Below are 16,552 nucleotides of genomic sequence, written 5' to 3'. Positions count from 1 at the left end.
AGACCTTATCCCAGTGTGCATCTGTGTTGGAACTGCTTTTTAATATATTTTTAAACCTTTTTAAAAAAAAGATACCTTGAAAGCTTTTTAAAAAATGTTTTTGAAGATGTTTTGTTTTAATGTATTTTAAAGTCTGTTTTTATGATGTTTTAAAGCATCTTAGTGCTTTTGTTTGCCACCTTGGGCTCCTGCTGGGAGGAAGGGCGGGATATAAATCAAATAATAAATAAATAAATATCCTCATTTTAACTCAACACACTGTATTCTTCTTCCAATTCAGGTGTATGCTTTAAGCTGGGGTCTTGCATTGAGCAGGGGGTTGTAGGCCCCTCCAACTCTACTATTCTATGATTCTATGAAAGAGATACCAAGTTATTTGAGCATTTTTATCCCATTTCTGGTAATAGCAAGAATACAAAGCCAGCAAAAGAGACTTGACACAAAGTGGTATACCTTAGTTTCAAAGAGCTGGTGCAACTGTGCTTTTTCCTGGGAAAGCTGCTTTATTTTGTTAGCGTGCTTTTCCATTTCTTTATTTGCATCTCTCAATTTTCTTTCAAGGATTTCCTTTTCCTTTCGGAGGTCTAGGGACTCCTTTTCTCCTCTAACATACTTCATTACCATGGCTTCTTTTTCTTGGCGGGCTTCTTCACATTTCTTGTTTGCCTTAGAATATCAAGCATTACAAATTTACTTTTGGTAATGAGAGTGATATCATGGGTCTCCCACCCAACCCGTGGTAATAAGAATACAAAATAATTTCAGCTGAAGTTAAGCTCTAAAATTCATACCTAAAGAATGCCTAACTTCTAATGGAGACCGGGGGGGGGGCAAGGAATAAAAATCTGACCCTTACAAAGCTAGAACAGATTAGACTAAACACATGGCTGGCCAAAACAGCTTGCAGTCTACAAATAAACAGCAAGAATAGAGAGGAAAACAATAGAGAATAGGGAACAAAATATGCAGATAAACAATATTTTGAAACACATTATATTTGTATCCTGCCCTTTCTTGAAAGCATTTCAGAACAATGGGCTTATGCTATTTTATTCCTGTTAATAAACTTTAAAGCGTATGTGGGCAACCTTTTTTCTGTTGAGGGCCACGGTCCCACAGGGATAGTCTGTAGAGGGCCACATACTGCCATCCTCTTTATCAGGATCATCCCGTTTATCACTCTTTTTCTGCTACTCGCTCCCCCTCCCTTTCTACCCTGGAGCAACCGGGACAAGAGTTGCAGGTTGCCCACCCCTACCTTAGAGCAAGCTAAAAGCCCCACACATCCTCCCCAGTAACACTATGTTGTATTGATAACCATGAAAAGGTAAATATTCTTTCTGTCTTAATAATAGCAATGGGACACTGAATATCGGCTCACAGTATTAGTTTAAACAAAGGCTTTCCTATGGCACACATTGGGGGAAGGGAGGAATATATCACCTTTCCTCCAAACAGGCAGTTTACTTGGTTCTTCCCCGCATTTTTATCCTTCTAACAAACCTACAGAGGTAGGTTAGGCTGAGAGGGTGTAAGTTACCCAAAGTCATCCAGTGAGCAACTTGGATGAGGACAATTTGAACCTGGAACTGCCCAGTCCTAGTCTGATGCTCTAACCACCTCACCACACTAGCTCCCTATGTGAAGACATCTTAAAAAAAATGGAATACTGCCTTTCATTTCAAGGTGGTTACAAAAGGCAGAACAATTAAAACTCAGGGAGTTTAAAATGCTTAAATATGATGAAAACTTTTTAAAAGGCATGCATAAATGATAAGGTTTTTGCAAAGTTGGTGCTAGCCATACCTCTGTGGGGTGCTGTTACCAAAAAAACTCTCCCTTGTTGATACTAACCCTACCTTTGATAGTGGCATTTGGAGAAGGGCATCTTACTACTCCAAGTACCTTGTCAACATCAGACTGCAACAACCGAAATTTATCCCAGAGGATGTATCCTGGACACATCTTCAGCAACTGTTTCAACTTCAGCATTCAGAATGGAGCTGATAACAGTGACTTGGCATCCTTCCACAGTCCAAGCCAAAAGATATTCTGCTTTTAATTAAATATTTGACCATATTTATTACTTACAGTGCTTATACATGAAGAGCACATTTCTTAAAAACAATGTCTGACATTAAAAACCATCTGTTACCTGATCTGTACGAAAAGCCATCTCTTTGTGCAGTTGTTGTATAGCATTTTTCGCAGCAGAATCTTGGGATACAAGTTTATCTTTAGCAACCTTAACTTCTTTTTGAAGGTCCTCTATTTTGGCCTCTAACTGCAGAGAACAGTAGGTAATAAATAAGAGAGCAGCACCAGTATGCATTTTGGCCACAAGTGATTAATAATAATAATAATAATAATAAAATTTTATTTCTAGGCCACCTATCTGGCCGAATTAACGGCCACTCTAGGCGGCGTACATAGACTAAAATAAAATATAACATATAATACAAAACAACAATAAGTATACTCAATCCAAACCTACCCCCATCATACAAAAATTTAAACTAAATTAGACAGAGGTCTCGAATGCCTGCCTAAAAAACCATGTTTTCAGTTCTCGGCGGAAGCCTGTCAGGGAGGGGGCATGGCGGAGATCATAAGGCAGAGAGTTCTGTCTGTAGCAAAACAAGGTATTTTACCTGCCAAGGTTCTTGCTTATCTGATGGATGTAGTAGAAAAGCACAAGAATGCTCTCAGGAAAATATTGTGCTCACCCTTCTGAGGAAGAAGACTTTTCACTGGATCAATTGACATGCCCACAGAAGAACTAAAAGATCCACGTATTGAGATAGGAGAGGTGGCTATCATAGTACAACAAATATACTTGAAATTCTGGTACATGTTGTTCCCCAGTTAAAGAGCATTGCAGTCAATACTGCCTGAGCCACATTGACTTTTGCAACTTCTACATCTATTCCCAATTCATATTTGCTTCAGTGTCTAGACCTGATTGGCTAGTGGTGTGGTTGGCTTATTTACAACCTGAGTCGAGGTTTTTAAAACTGACACATTTCATATTATTGCATTTATAATTTGGGAGAAGTTATACATAAGATCTTGAACGTCACAGCCCAAAGTAGCAATATGCATCTTGTGAAAAAACATGTTGTGTTGTTCCTGTTGCAGCAGCAAACCATTACATTATTGTTATTATTATTATTAGCTTGGTTCTGGAGCAGGCCAACAAGATTTGGCAACAGTTCCAGCACAACTGTGACCGTAAGCACACACCTAGTATCCATAGGTGACAAGAAATTGCATGCAGGCAAATGACTGGGCTAACCGAAGAAGGACAAAGCACTTCACCCCTCTTCCAGGCCAAGCATGGAAATGCAACAGGCTGGTGGTGGAGGAATGGTCCCTTCTCTGTTAGCCCCCAGTGGATAGCTTATTTATTTTGATTTTTGCAGGGTAATAACTTTTGTAGCCTTGTTTACAAGACTGAGTTTAGCACACTTTCACTTCTAGTTCATGTGGGAAATTAAATATCCACATTATAATGTAATGATGCTCTGAAAGGGCATCAAAATATTACCCAAGGGACTTCTCTGTACATCTCAATGCAAATAATTATTTACTCGTTTCCCTTGGAAGCACATTAAAACTAGATATTTGCTGCTAAATATAAATTTCAAGACAATTCAGGCTGCAGACCTATACACAGGTAAGAGCCAAGACCCACTGCAATTTCCATGCAACTTCCATGTCAAAATGCATATGACTGTGCTGAAAAACAAAAAGGCCAATATAACATTGAGGTTCTGCCAAATGAACAAAACATAATCCCTATAGAAATTTTCTTGATTTTAGACTGTTGCAAAAATGGCAAGAAATACAATCCACTCAACCAATTACTGCTTTGTAAGTATAAATAGAAATATAAGTTTTATGTGAAATGTCATATTAATAATAGGCATAAAATTCTGTACCTGTTTAATAATGCTGAGGTGCTGTTTTTCAGTTTCTGTTCTTTTCTTCAGTTCGTCTTTTAAGTTGTCCTTTTCTGAACAAATGTCCAAAATTAGTTCCTGATGCTTTTTGTTCTCTTTAATCAATCTGTCCATTAAATAATTAAAAGAGTAACTGATGAAGCAAAGCCAGTGTGTAAGATGAAAAGGTTACAAAGACAATTTACCTTGCCAAACTCTGAACTGCCACATAGCCAAAGTTTTCTGAAGGTATGAGATGGGCATCCTCAGAGGCAGTTGCAAGTGAACAGGTATTAGCCATAAGAGCTTCACCCCACTGAAGCAGCTGTTTTTGTTATTCAACCACATTTGCTTCAAAAGTACAAACTGGATATAGATTCCCTTGCGCTAGGCCAGGGGTTCCCAAACTGTGGTCCGTGAGGCTCATTCAGGTGGTCTGCAGTATGTCCACATTAAATATTCATATTTATTTTTAGTGGTATTTTATTGCTTCCTTTATTTCTTATATTTCATTGTATTGTACTACAATTTGAATTCTATGGAATGCAAACTGTAATACAAAAAATACAATGTAAGGGGAAAAAAGAAGCCAATAAAATACAATTAAAATACATATAGCATCTAGAAAAAGGCATTACAACTGCTACAACAGGCAGAAAAATCATGAAGGGTCCACTAAGACCCTCAGCAATTTTCAAGTGGTCTGTGGGAAAACAAGTTTGGGAACAACTGCACTAGACCAACTTCTTTGGTAAAAAAGCACTCAGATAATTTCAGTATGTTCTTTTACCTCTACATACAGGGGCACATGAAATTGTGGCGACAAGCTAATTCTGCTTTTTGTTATAATCTGTCCTGTTTTAAAATGGCTGCATTGGTTGCCAGTTCATTTCCAGGCCTAATTCAAGGTACTCATGTTAGTGTTTAAAGCCTAATTGATTTAGGCCCCCAATACATGAAAGACTGCTTCCTTTCCTACAGACACGTTTGGGTGTTAAGATTAGTAGAAGAGGCCCTTTTGGTAGTTCCACCATCCTCAGAAGCTCAGGAGGTGGCCTGGGAGACGGCATTCTCTGTGGCAGCCCCTAAGTTTATTTATTTATTAGATTTATATCCTGCCCATCCTCCCACTAGGAACCCAGAGCAGCAAGTTGTAGAACTCACTCTTGACAGAGGTTGCTCTGACACCTTCATTCTACAGTTTTCATCAAATGCTAAAGAGGCACCTCTTTACCCTGGCCGTTGACACTTCAGATGTATATTTTTAGGACCCACCCTATTCTTGAGATTGCAGTTTGTTTTAAACTATTTTAATGTTATCTTTTAAACTGCTGTGACCCTGCCCTGGGACCTTAGGTGAATGGCAGGTAATAAATCAAATTAATACAGTTTACTAACACAAATTTGGGTACAGGATTGTCCAGACATAGCTAACTTTGGGTTGGCCAGAAACCATGACAAAGTTGCTCCCGGTTCAGTCTCAATCTCATCCCACCACACTCTGTGTTCACTGAATTTTCAGCTGCAGAAATAGCTATGGCACTGCATCTGCCTAAAGCAGCCATTGCCAAATTAATACCACTAGCTTATTCTCTTTGGATCAGGATACAACACCAGAGGTAACACTGACAACAGTGCCGGTCCAGAGATACTACAACCCTAAGTACACAACTGAAGCACATCCAGGGAAAGGTTGATGTAGACTGGAGAAGGAAACACTCAAGGGAGCAGATAGGGCTGGCAAAAGGAAGACCTGCCCAACATAAAGAGAGAAGCAATACAATGAATGACGCTGAACGTCTCTAACCTTCAGGTTAACTGCTGCTGGGGAGTGATTAGATATGGGAATGCAGGGAAATACTTTTTCTAATACTAGCTGTGGGCTGCCAGGCTGGGAACCTTCCCTCATTCCTCTAAGGCAGCGTTACCCAACCTTTTTTGACCCAACGCCCCTTTGCAAAATCTTTTTGTGCCCAATGCCCCCCTCAGATTAAGTATATGCCAATGCTTCCTATTCTTCCCTTAAAATATGAGTAATGCATAAAAGGTATTTTCAATTGTTATTACTGATTGTTTTTATCATGCCTTTTTATTGCACTTAGATTACACATTGAATTCTTAGTATGATTTATTTATATACATACATAGTTATAGAAAAGTAAATAAAATGAGATTTATTATAAAATACTAGTGTGATCCTTGAGCTTGATGAGTTTTGGCTAACTTCACAATATCTGGAGTTTATAAATCCATAAAATACACGCAAGAAACAAATTGCAGATATAGGAGTTGTTTCTTATTTCACAAATCCTAAAAACATAAGCAAAAACTAATTAAGTCCACACAGTATGAACCAATAGAATACACTGTGTTACTTAACAACAAACTCATTCAGTTTACCGGCATTGTTTTGTTAAACAAGTTCATTTAAACATCACAGAAACAACGGGTAGCGAGTGTGTCCCATTCCCGAAGAAAACCAGCGAATAACTGACTGTCTGCGTCACCCGTTTGCACACGGCACTCATCCGTTGGAAGAATGCGCCCTCCACCAATACACCCATCTTATCAAACACTGTCTCGTGATTGGTTCCAACACCCTTCAAGACAGCATTGGAACATTACCTAGTGCTGGGGTGTGGCTAATATCCCCATTCCTTGATATGACACTGGCCACTATTCAGAATTTCTTTACTAAAGACCACACACTATTTATAGTGTTATTTCCATGAATTGAGACTATTAAATACATTCTAACTGGGGACAAAAGAGTTTAAAAATTTATCATTTGTGTATTAAATAAAATTAAACTTAAATGCTTCAACTGTTGCATCAGACTGCCAAATGTCAACGCCCCCCTAATGAACCCAAACGCCCCCTGAAGTTTGTAGTCACGCCAACGGCCCCCTGAAAGGCTGTAACGCCCCCAGGGGGGTATTACCACCCATGTTGGGAATCGCTGCTCTAAGGGCTTCTTTACCTTCCTGCTCTGGGGCTGAGACCATCTTCAGTGTCCCCAGATCCTTCCATGTCGGTACCTCCACAATGCACCTAGTTTTGAACCCCTTCTGCCCTATCCACTTTAGAACTCTCAAGATCATTACAGGGGTAGTTTTAAACAGCCTCCATGTGGCTACTGTAAAGCATAAATAAGCTCAGAGATTTGCTTCTGAGGGAAGCAAATAAGAACACATTACAGGAGCCCTCCCGGATGGACCACAAGTCCATCTAGCCCAGCACCCCGTTTCCAACAGTGGCCAACCAGATGACTCTAGAAAGCTTATAAGCAGGGTACAAAGGTAACAGGTTTCTCATTGTTTATCTCTATTTGTTTATCCTAACAGCCATTGACAAACTATCCTCCATTAAATGTGTCTGTCTTTTTAAAGCCATCTAAGCACAACATGCTTTGGTGTTGCTCGTATATTGGTAGAGAGCTTGGAGTGCACTGTTGGTCACACACAAAAACTTCCTGCAAAGGAGCCATAGGAAGAACCTTCAAAATACAAGCATCTCATTTGTTTAACAAACCAAATCACATACACACACAGACTACTATGATACTTTGGTCTGAATAGTTTGAACTAAAAAAAGAAAAGAAGCTGGCATTTTAGGGAAAATTACACATTTAAAGTATACAAAGCACTTCACTGTTGTCTAGGTAATAATGTCACAAAAAGAAATAATAAGCGTGTGTTTAGTTTGCTGGCTCTGTGCCTTTGAACACTACAGCCAAATCAAAACCTCAAAAGATTTACAACCCTAGTGGCTTTAATAATACTCTGGCCAGAAGTTGCCCAAACTTACTCAACTCTGTTCAAGGTGCCCTTTAGAAAATGGCCAACAACAGTTTCCTGACAAGACCTCAAACAGCACAGGCCAATTTTTTTTATAGCCTTGTGTATGAAACGACAGAATGAAATTAAAGTAGTGGTCAGAGTCCAAGGCTGTCTAGGGAAAAAAGAAAGGCTTGTTAGCCTATGGCACAGCATGCAAACAATAATGAACTGGCACAACAAATTCAGCACTGGTTCAGCAAAGCCAAGCAAAGTCCAGAGTGTTCATATATAATAGCTCATATAATAGTTGTGATTATTGCCAACTCCCAACTATTGCATAGTTTACAACACACGTTTTAAACTACAACCAGTTCGTACCCCCAAAGCATGTATGTCAGAAACGGGAAATCTGTAGTCCACCAGATAATATTGATCTGATGCTCCCACCAGTTCCAGCCAACAGTCAGGGATGATGGGAGCTGGAAACCAACAATGGGGGAGGGGCACAGGTTTCCCACCTCTGATGCAAGTGATTTGTGCGTGAAGGCTGATAAGGAATTATTCTTCAAAGGCCCCAGTCAAAACATTTCTGATGTTTCCAATTTTGTGGAGCTACCTCCCAGCTGAGATCACACAGGCCCCCTGCTTGGTGAAGACTTCTTTCATTTCGGCAGGCATTTTAAATATGCTTTCCTGATTTTATGGCTAATTTTAACTGATTTCACCTTTTATAACCTCACTGTACACTTAGAAACCACAATGCTAAGGGGTATAGAAACTGATGAAGTAAATAAATAATGCTTCCTTAATGGGCCAATACAGATCTAACAGTAGGATCCCTTGGCCAAGGTTTAAAGGATTGGGAACAGGTCATGGAATTACATTATACTTCTTGCCATCTTCCCCCTATTGCCTTTTACCATCATTTATCATTGTGTGCAGACCAATATAAGGGCTGCAATCCTATACCCTCTTACCTGGGAGGAACCCCACTGAACTCAACAAGACTCAGTTCTAGACATGTGATTGTTCTGCAGCACAGTAACCCCTAAAAGTCTTGATATCAAATGACAGGTCGAAGCAGCCCAAGAGTAAACTTTAGTGTACACATTACAAAAAAACAAAGGACTACTGACCCTCCTGCACCAGCCTACTGAAATTAGATCATAGGAGAGCTATTCTTATTTCCCAGAGAAAGGATATAAGTTTCAGTTCCAAATGGACCGAAGTAAAATTTACCTAGAACATACCATAAACTCTTGGCAACAAAAATGTTTTCTGTTATAACTGGAAGTTATCAAATCACAGGGCTTAGCTGGTTTGAGTTAAACTTACAGCAGATAATTCCTGTTACTGCAGGATCCAACAACCGCTAAGTTTAAAATCAATACTTCGAAGAACTTAAACAGCTGTTTGGAAGTTCTTCACACACCATCCTGTCTATGCAATCTGTTGTGGCTGGAAAGTCTTTGTAATCACAGATATGCTCTTGGAAGGCTTTAGTTGATAAACAATTCACAAACTGGAGCATAGCTGACCCTCCTGGGCAGGACACCCTAATCTTGTCCCAGAAGTAGTAAAAATAAAGGGTATTGGGTTGCTATTTCTGCATTTAAGTCTTGCCATGAAGAATTTGAAGCTATTGCCCCTACTGATTTTCTATACATGCTGTTCTGTACTTATAAAGATGTATTTTTCAGCATATTTTTATCAGCATATTTTTACGTTTGTAAGTAGGAAGATGTACTTGGGATGGGGCAACAGACTGGTACGACCATTCTCACGTTACACAATACACATGCTCTTATACACAAACAGATCTTTACAGTGTGACATGGAAATCTGCCCTGCCAAATATCAGGCTGCTGCAGAGGGATTAGAGACATGGACCAAAAAACCAGAGGAGTTAAAAATCAAATGAACACCTATCTCCCTTTTAAGTTTTTTTGGGATCAATTTCTTGCTTCATGAGAAGATTCTAATGAAGTGTGTTCTAGTATGCTTTAATGTGCTTTTGATTATTCTATATTATTAGATAATCTTGTTGAGTACCAACATATTCTGTAAACTGTTCTTCATTCCCTTCTTGCTTAAAATTACTGTATGATGTAAGGCTACCAGCCTAGAAGAGGACCAGAAAGCAAGGTCCCACACAACTTATCAAAGCCCGCTGAGGAGTACCTTAGGTTTCCAGACTCTACAGAATAGTTCTGCCAAAAAACAAATATTGTGGTCCAAGAACAAAAGATCCTATTATCTTCCTGATTTGCATATTAGTCACCATATCCATCTTCTCACTGTTAAGTACAGTAAAACATGCACAAGTACTATGGATTTTAGTGGTGTCTGCATGCAAGGAACTATGCTGCATCATGTACCTGGCCAAAAGATAAGTTGTGAAAATTGCTGTACTAAGAAGGAACTGCTGGGTTTAACTCTACCTTACTGTAGGCCTACTGCTAACCCTGGTTAAAGCTAATTCAAATGAGGTAACTAAGAAGCTACCAGGAAAAACTGCAATCTTCCTCTAATATAAATGTAATAGTGGCTTTGCAATAGCAGAAATTGTTTCCATTAGTGCAAGGGAGAGGATCCAATTTTTGTCACTCCCTCCATCTACTGAAGCCCTCTGTGCTACATTTCATAGTATTCCAGAGGGTCTCCCAGCCCTAAGAAGCAGCTTTTCAGGGGCACAAGGGACTAAAGTGGTGATATGGAATTGGTGGAAATCAGCTCCCTGCCTTGTCCAAGCAACGACGCCTTCAATGGATACACCATGGGGACAGAGGTAAACTGCAACAAGATAAAATTCGTTTAACCTTAACTAAATGCCATGCAAGTGTGTACACCCAGATTTTCTTTGATGCACAAGGAAATAACAGCAAATACTTGGAACTAAAACACACATGACAAAGCTGCAGCATATTAATATGTTATTCCAGTGGTTGCTTGAAAAGCACTCTCTCCAGTGCTTTGCACAGTAGAAAAGAAACAGGGTGTGGAGGGAAGTAAGTTCCCTACCCATCAGGTTCCTAGACTGAAATGTACTTCAAACTTGGCTTTGGAATTCCACTGTGGTAGTGAGGATAAGGAGACACCTCACAGGGGAAGGGTTAAGCATTCTTTCCCCCTTCCCTGCTGCAAGGAGCCCCCTCCACAGGGAGTATTGCAATGGAAAGGAGCTCTTGGACAAACACACAGTTGCAGAGTAACAAGTAATTTTGTCCTCAATGGCCAAGATCTATAGAGTTGCTTTAGGTGAGTCATGGGGCTGCACTCACCTGGAGCGATGGCAGAATTTGCTTTTATCCCTGAAACAGCAGACCCTCGTGTCTAATCACAAACTGCATTTGAAGCTACTCTCAGTTTCAAAAACAATTGCCATGTGAAGAAAAAAAAGACACATAGAAATCTAAAGCCTCACTTGGAGCATAGAACTAATTGCACCATTCTTTGAATCTTGGCACTTTTGCGCAACCCTAACAAAAGCTTTGAAAAACCATATGGTCACTTTATGTATTTGTGATGAAACTTGGAACAACATTATATATAAAATAATCTCTCAGACTACTGAAAAAGCTCCTGCAAGCAATACTTACTTGTTTTATTGTAAGCCGCCTAGAGTGGCCATTGGCTAGATAGGCGGCCTATAAATTAAAGTATTATTATTTTTTATTATTATTATACTGTCTGCCAAGCTAACAGTTTAGCAACAAACACATCACTATAGTTACGCAGCACAAAGCCCTAACTCCACAACACACAACAGATAACATTTATGTTTGAGGATCTATGTGCAGATGTTCACACAGTACTCACTTCTTTATTGTATGTTCTTGCTGCTGATATTTATCTTCCATGCATTTTTCAAGTACAGCCAACGTAGCTTCACTCTTGTATACACCGTTTGGAAGCTTATTGTCTTTCAATAAATCCGTTGATAGTAGTTCAGACTCTATTTCTTCTAACAAAGCTTCCTGAGAAGCATTCTGTATTGTTGAGATAAGGTTCTTAGTACAATCTGTGTCATAAGGGCTTTCTGAGCAGACCCCATGAGGCCTTTTCATATGATCATGCAACAGGTCTACCAAGGACTGATTTATGTCATCAGTTTTAGAAACCTGTCTTTCACATTCTGCCCCAGGTAAACAGTCTACGTTCTTGGATCCTTTTGTCTGCATTTCAAATGATTTCGTACAACAATCTCCATCTCCATTAACATCTGGTGTAAGCTGTGCATCAACAATATCCCCAGTCGCACTTGCATCAGTAGCTGCTGAACTAGGATCCAATGTCAATTGTTTATTTTCTATGCTCAACGGGCATTTTTCACCTCCAGTGTATGTAATTTGTAGACCATCTTGAATTCCCAGTGTTGTATCAGCTTCTTCAACAGCTGATAAACTAGAAGATTTGTCATCACTCTTTGACAGATTGATCGGCCCCAGAGTACTTTGCTGTTCTGGTAATTGCTCATCCATCTTTCTACCAAGAATCTAGGAAGAAAATTAAAAATAAAGTAGTTTTGAGTTGTACTTTTGTTTACGATAACCTTGATTGGTTTCAGCAACTGACAATAATCTTTTGAGAAACATACAGATTTGGATTGAGTCAGAAAATGTAGGGAGAGGGTCAGGCCCGCCCTTAGCTTGTGTGGAGCTGAGCAGGATGGGTTCAAAAAGTATCACTGGGAGGGAAAAGCAATTCCCATTGAATGGAAACTGCTCCCTTCCTTGAGCCAGGTGTATTCCTACTGCCCATCAGCTGATGGGTAGTTGGGAGCGCACCTTACTCCAACAAAGGAACAATTGGGAGCCCACTTTAAGCTACCAATTTTTCCTTGGAAGCCCGACCCTTACCCACCCCACACCTGATATCATGCATGATGTGAGATGTAGAGAGGCTAGGTGTGGCTTCCTCAGAACAGCCAGGGAGGCCTGGCTGGCCAAGTTTGACCTACAGGCTGGAGGTTCCCTACCCCTGATCTAGATCCTTTTCAGTCTTGGTTTGGGACTAAAATCAACCCAAGTCGGGGACTAAAATCAGCCTTGTTTGCCCTGTAGGATGATCTTTATCGAGAGAAGGACACAGGAAGTAACGTTCAATATCATCAACCAGGGTATCGTCCTGTACCTGCCTCATTATAGTTTTGCTCTGGTTCCACTCTTATCTCCAAGTTTCAGGGCGTAGCATCGGGTGACTACATTTTGCCTCCGTGGCAATTGTGCTGCAGGAGCTGCAGGGAACAATCTTGCCTCCAATGCCACTTAATATCTATATGAAATAGTTTGGAGGACTGTGTCATCAGTATGCTAACACTTTGCTCTGTTACATCTGACTCAGGGGTCAAAACGGTGCCTGAATGCAGTGGTAGGCTGGATGAAGACCAATAAACTGAAACCGAATTTGAACAAGACAGAGGACCTGTGGGTGAGTTCTCATATCTGAAAGTTAGGCACATTGCCTGTCCTAGATGGGCTTTCTCTCACTGAAAGAACACATATGTTGTTTGGGGTGCTCCTGGAGCCATTACTGTCAATGAGACCCAAGTGGCCGCAGTGACTAGGACTGCCTTCTGCCAGCTTCAGCTGGTATGCCAGCTATGAATATTCCTGGAGTGGAGTAGCCTGGCCCATTTACTGGTAACCATGAGAATGAACTGTTGTAAAGCAGTCTATATAGAGCTACCCTTGGGCTTGGTTTGGAAGCTGAAACCAGTGAAGAATGCTGTGGCAGGGCAGAGTAGGGCACCCTACTGCATGAATGTAACACCAATCCTGAAAGAGCTGCACTGGCTACCAACTTTATAAAGATGGGGGAGTGGAAAGTTAAAAGGGAAACACACACACACCAGTTTGGAATGAAGGTTTGCAAAGGTGCTGGTAGTATCCTCCCAAGATGACAGTGAGTCATAATTCTCAGGAATAGCTCATGTCTCCAAACATAAACATATCATCCATCATAGATACAAATAAAGCTGAGATAGCTTGTGCATAGAAGGAAAAAAAGGGATGGAGTCTTTTAAGTGTCCCCCAGGATTTCTTACGGCAGAACAGCAAACACAAATAATTACCTTACACACAAAGTTCAATATTAAAAACAGGACACACATGAAAATTCAAGGGGCAATTAGCAATTGTCCTCTTTCACTGGCTAATAGCCTTCCCAGTGTCTTTGTAAAAAGCATAATTGCGCATTCTTACATGGTTGTTTGCGATCTCAGGGTCTTTCCTAAAGGCCGATCTATTTGTAACAGAGATGTTACATTTGCCCAATACTCAAGCTGCACTCAATTCAGATGTTCCATGTACCATGCTTGTATGCTATCCCCCTTCCTTTCGTGTGCTGAAACGATCTTCTAGTCTATCTGGTACACTAGCCACAGCCAGCCTCCAAACTGGACATAGAAATCTTGGTTTGAAGTAGCTTTGAAGCTAAACTATCGCTAGTGGTACAACAATTCAGACATCACAGCAAACTATGGTCACCACAAGCCAGGAAGTGAAGAGGAAGATGGGCAAGCAAGCAGCATGCTTCTGGTGGCAAAATCCTGGTTTTGCTGCAATGTACAAATTGAGCAAAAATATTGATAGGAAAATCAAACTATGCCTGTGACATCACTAAAAACATAATCCCAGACAGCCCTGTAGTCCGGGGAGGGGGTACACCCCCACCAGAACTGTACTTCAGCCACCCTCAGGGTTTTTTTTTTTGGAGAAACTGTCTTTGTAATTTGTAACATGACAAATGGCAACCTCCATTTAAAGAATTTAAAGAATGATAAGAACAGGAGCAATTTAAGAATAGGACCCTCAGAAAAATTAAGTGAATAAGGCAGTGTGAGTGCACAACAAAAGCCTCACCTGGAAAAGCCCCCAAAAATCTGTTTGCTCACTCAAGACTTTTGCTGATCAAGAGTAGATTTTTAAGAACATAAGAACATAAGAAGAGCCTGCTGGATCAGGCCAGTGGCCCATCTAGTCCAGCATCCTGTTCTCACAGTGGCCAACCAGGTGCCTGGGGGAAGCCCGCAAGCAGGACCCGAGTGCAAGAACACTCTCCCCTCCTGAGGCTTCCGGCAACTGGTTTTCAGAAGCATGCTGCCTCTGACTAGGGTGGCACAGCACAGCCATCATGGCTAGTAGCCATTGATAGCCCTGTCCTCCATGAATTTGTCTAATCTTCTTTTAAAGCCGTCCAAGCTGGTGGCCATTACTGCATCTTGTGGGAGCAAATTCCATAGTTTAACTATGCGCTGAGTAAAGAAGTACTTCCTTTTGTCTGTCCTGAATCTTCCAACATTCAGCTTCTTTGAATGTCCACGAGTTCTAGTATTATGAGAGAGGGAGAAGAACTTTTCTCTATCCACTTTCTCAATGCCATGCATAATTTTATACACTTCTATCATGTCTCCTCTGACCCGCCTTTTCTCTAAACTAAAAAGCCCCAAATGCTGCAACCTTTCCTATAGCTGCTTAAGTGATCCTGGGGGAAAAACTCTGCTTGGTAACGTGACCCTTGCAGAGTTCAACATTAGAACTTGGTATTATGGGCTAGAGATAGACTCCATCCCTTGGACTTTCCCTTCCTCTGCTTTTCAATTTCAGTTGTGTTCTCTACTTGGCCAGCAATAAGGCAGCATGTTTGTTTGCCTGCAGTAAGAAGGGCTTGTTTATTCTGCAGTTATTATAATGAGTAGAGCAGGATTAGGTGCTTACTGCTAAATGGTGAAATACAGAGATAACTTAAAGTGGTCTGAAAAAATGGCTACCCTAAGTCACTCTTTACTCTTTTAAAGCACTCACTATACTCACAATCATAGTGGCTATTCTTTCTTTTTCTTGAGTTTTTGATGGCAAAGAAAACAGCCCTACAGGAATGGAAATATTGTTGTGTTAGCTAGCTGGCTGGCTAGCCACCTAAACTGTAATTCAAGTCTAATTTCTGATTTTCCCAGTATTGGCAGCTCAGCATGAGGCTTTTTCAGGGTTTCTGGACAGAAAAATCAGCCCAGTATTCAGTACAATAAATTCCAACTGCTTTCCACAATTAGTTTCCAACTGCTTAGTCCTTTATATTGCAGCCAATTAAAAAGTTTCCCCTTGATTATCCAACAGGAAGGAACACCTATAGGTCAAGAAAAAGACTAGAAGGAGGGATTCTTAAGGAAAAGTTAACACACACACCACACCCTAGACTAGAATATTTATTTTCTCCCTGCCCTTCCATAAACTTCTAGCATGGACAAGTTTGTTTTTCAGGTGGAATCTAATACTAAGTTACCTAATGCAGCATCAAAGCCGAGCTCAGGAGCTCACTGTCTTTACCAAAGTAGTTCAGTTCATGAAGAATCAGACCACAGGTGAAAGGGGACTTTAGCTATAGGCAAAGTCAAGCTTCTGAGTCTCACATTCCTGGGGATTTCTCAAAAAAGGGTGAGACAATTCAACAAATTAAACTGCATTCATGTAAGTTAGCACACTCTCCGGATGGAGAAGGAATGAGGGGGAAGGTCATTGCCTTTCCGTTCCCCTGGCCTGCACACACATCCTCTCCACACGTTGGGGAGGGGAATGACTGGCATTATGTGCCTCCCCCTCCCCAATGTCCAACCTAGAAATGTGGCTGCCCAACCTAACAAGGAAGGCTGGCTACAGGGCAGATCCCAGATAGACTGCATCATCTGCCTAGTACGAGAGAGGGAGCCTCAGACAGAATGAAGAGTGATTTATTGACCTATGAAATGATTCATGGGGAGGGAGTGAACGAGACGGAAAGGCGCTTAGAAGGTTGAATATCTGGCATCAAAGCCATTTCAAGCTCTAAAGAAGC

The 16,552-nt window shown here is 40.7% G+C and overlaps 1 protein-coding gene across 4 annotated transcripts in view; it reads right to left on the bottom strand.

Moving 5' to 3' along the window:
- CCDC186 (coiled-coil domain containing 186) overlaps positions 1-16,552 on the bottom strand; it is a 61,486-nt gene that overhangs the window by 38,994 nt on the left and 5,940 nt on the right. For all 4 annotated transcript variants that reach the window (XR_009764010.1, XR_009764011.1, XM_061635933.1 and 1 more), the window contains exons 2-5: positions 11,540-12,216; positions 3,942-4,068; positions 2,156-2,284; positions 454-666 (exon numbers count right to left, since the gene is read on the bottom strand). Coding sequence is in view for 2 of the 4 variants with exons in the window: in XM_061635933.1 (XP_061491917.1) it covers positions 454-666; positions 2,156-2,284; positions 3,942-4,068; positions 11,540-12,201 (1,131 nt within the window). In the remaining 2 variants the exon portion in view is untranslated. The remainder of the gene's footprint in view (positions 1-453; positions 667-2,155; positions 2,285-3,941; positions 4,069-11,539; positions 12,217-16,552) is intronic.

The sequence above is a fragment of the Rhineura floridana genome, chromosome 7, assembly GCF_030035675.1.
Source record: "Rhineura floridana isolate rRhiFlo1 chromosome 7, rRhiFlo1.hap2, whole genome shotgun sequence".
Lineage (NCBI taxonomy): Eukaryota > Metazoa > Chordata > Lepidosauria > Squamata > Rhineuridae > Rhineura > Rhineura floridana.
This window is presented reverse-complemented; position numbering and strand designations above follow the sequence as displayed.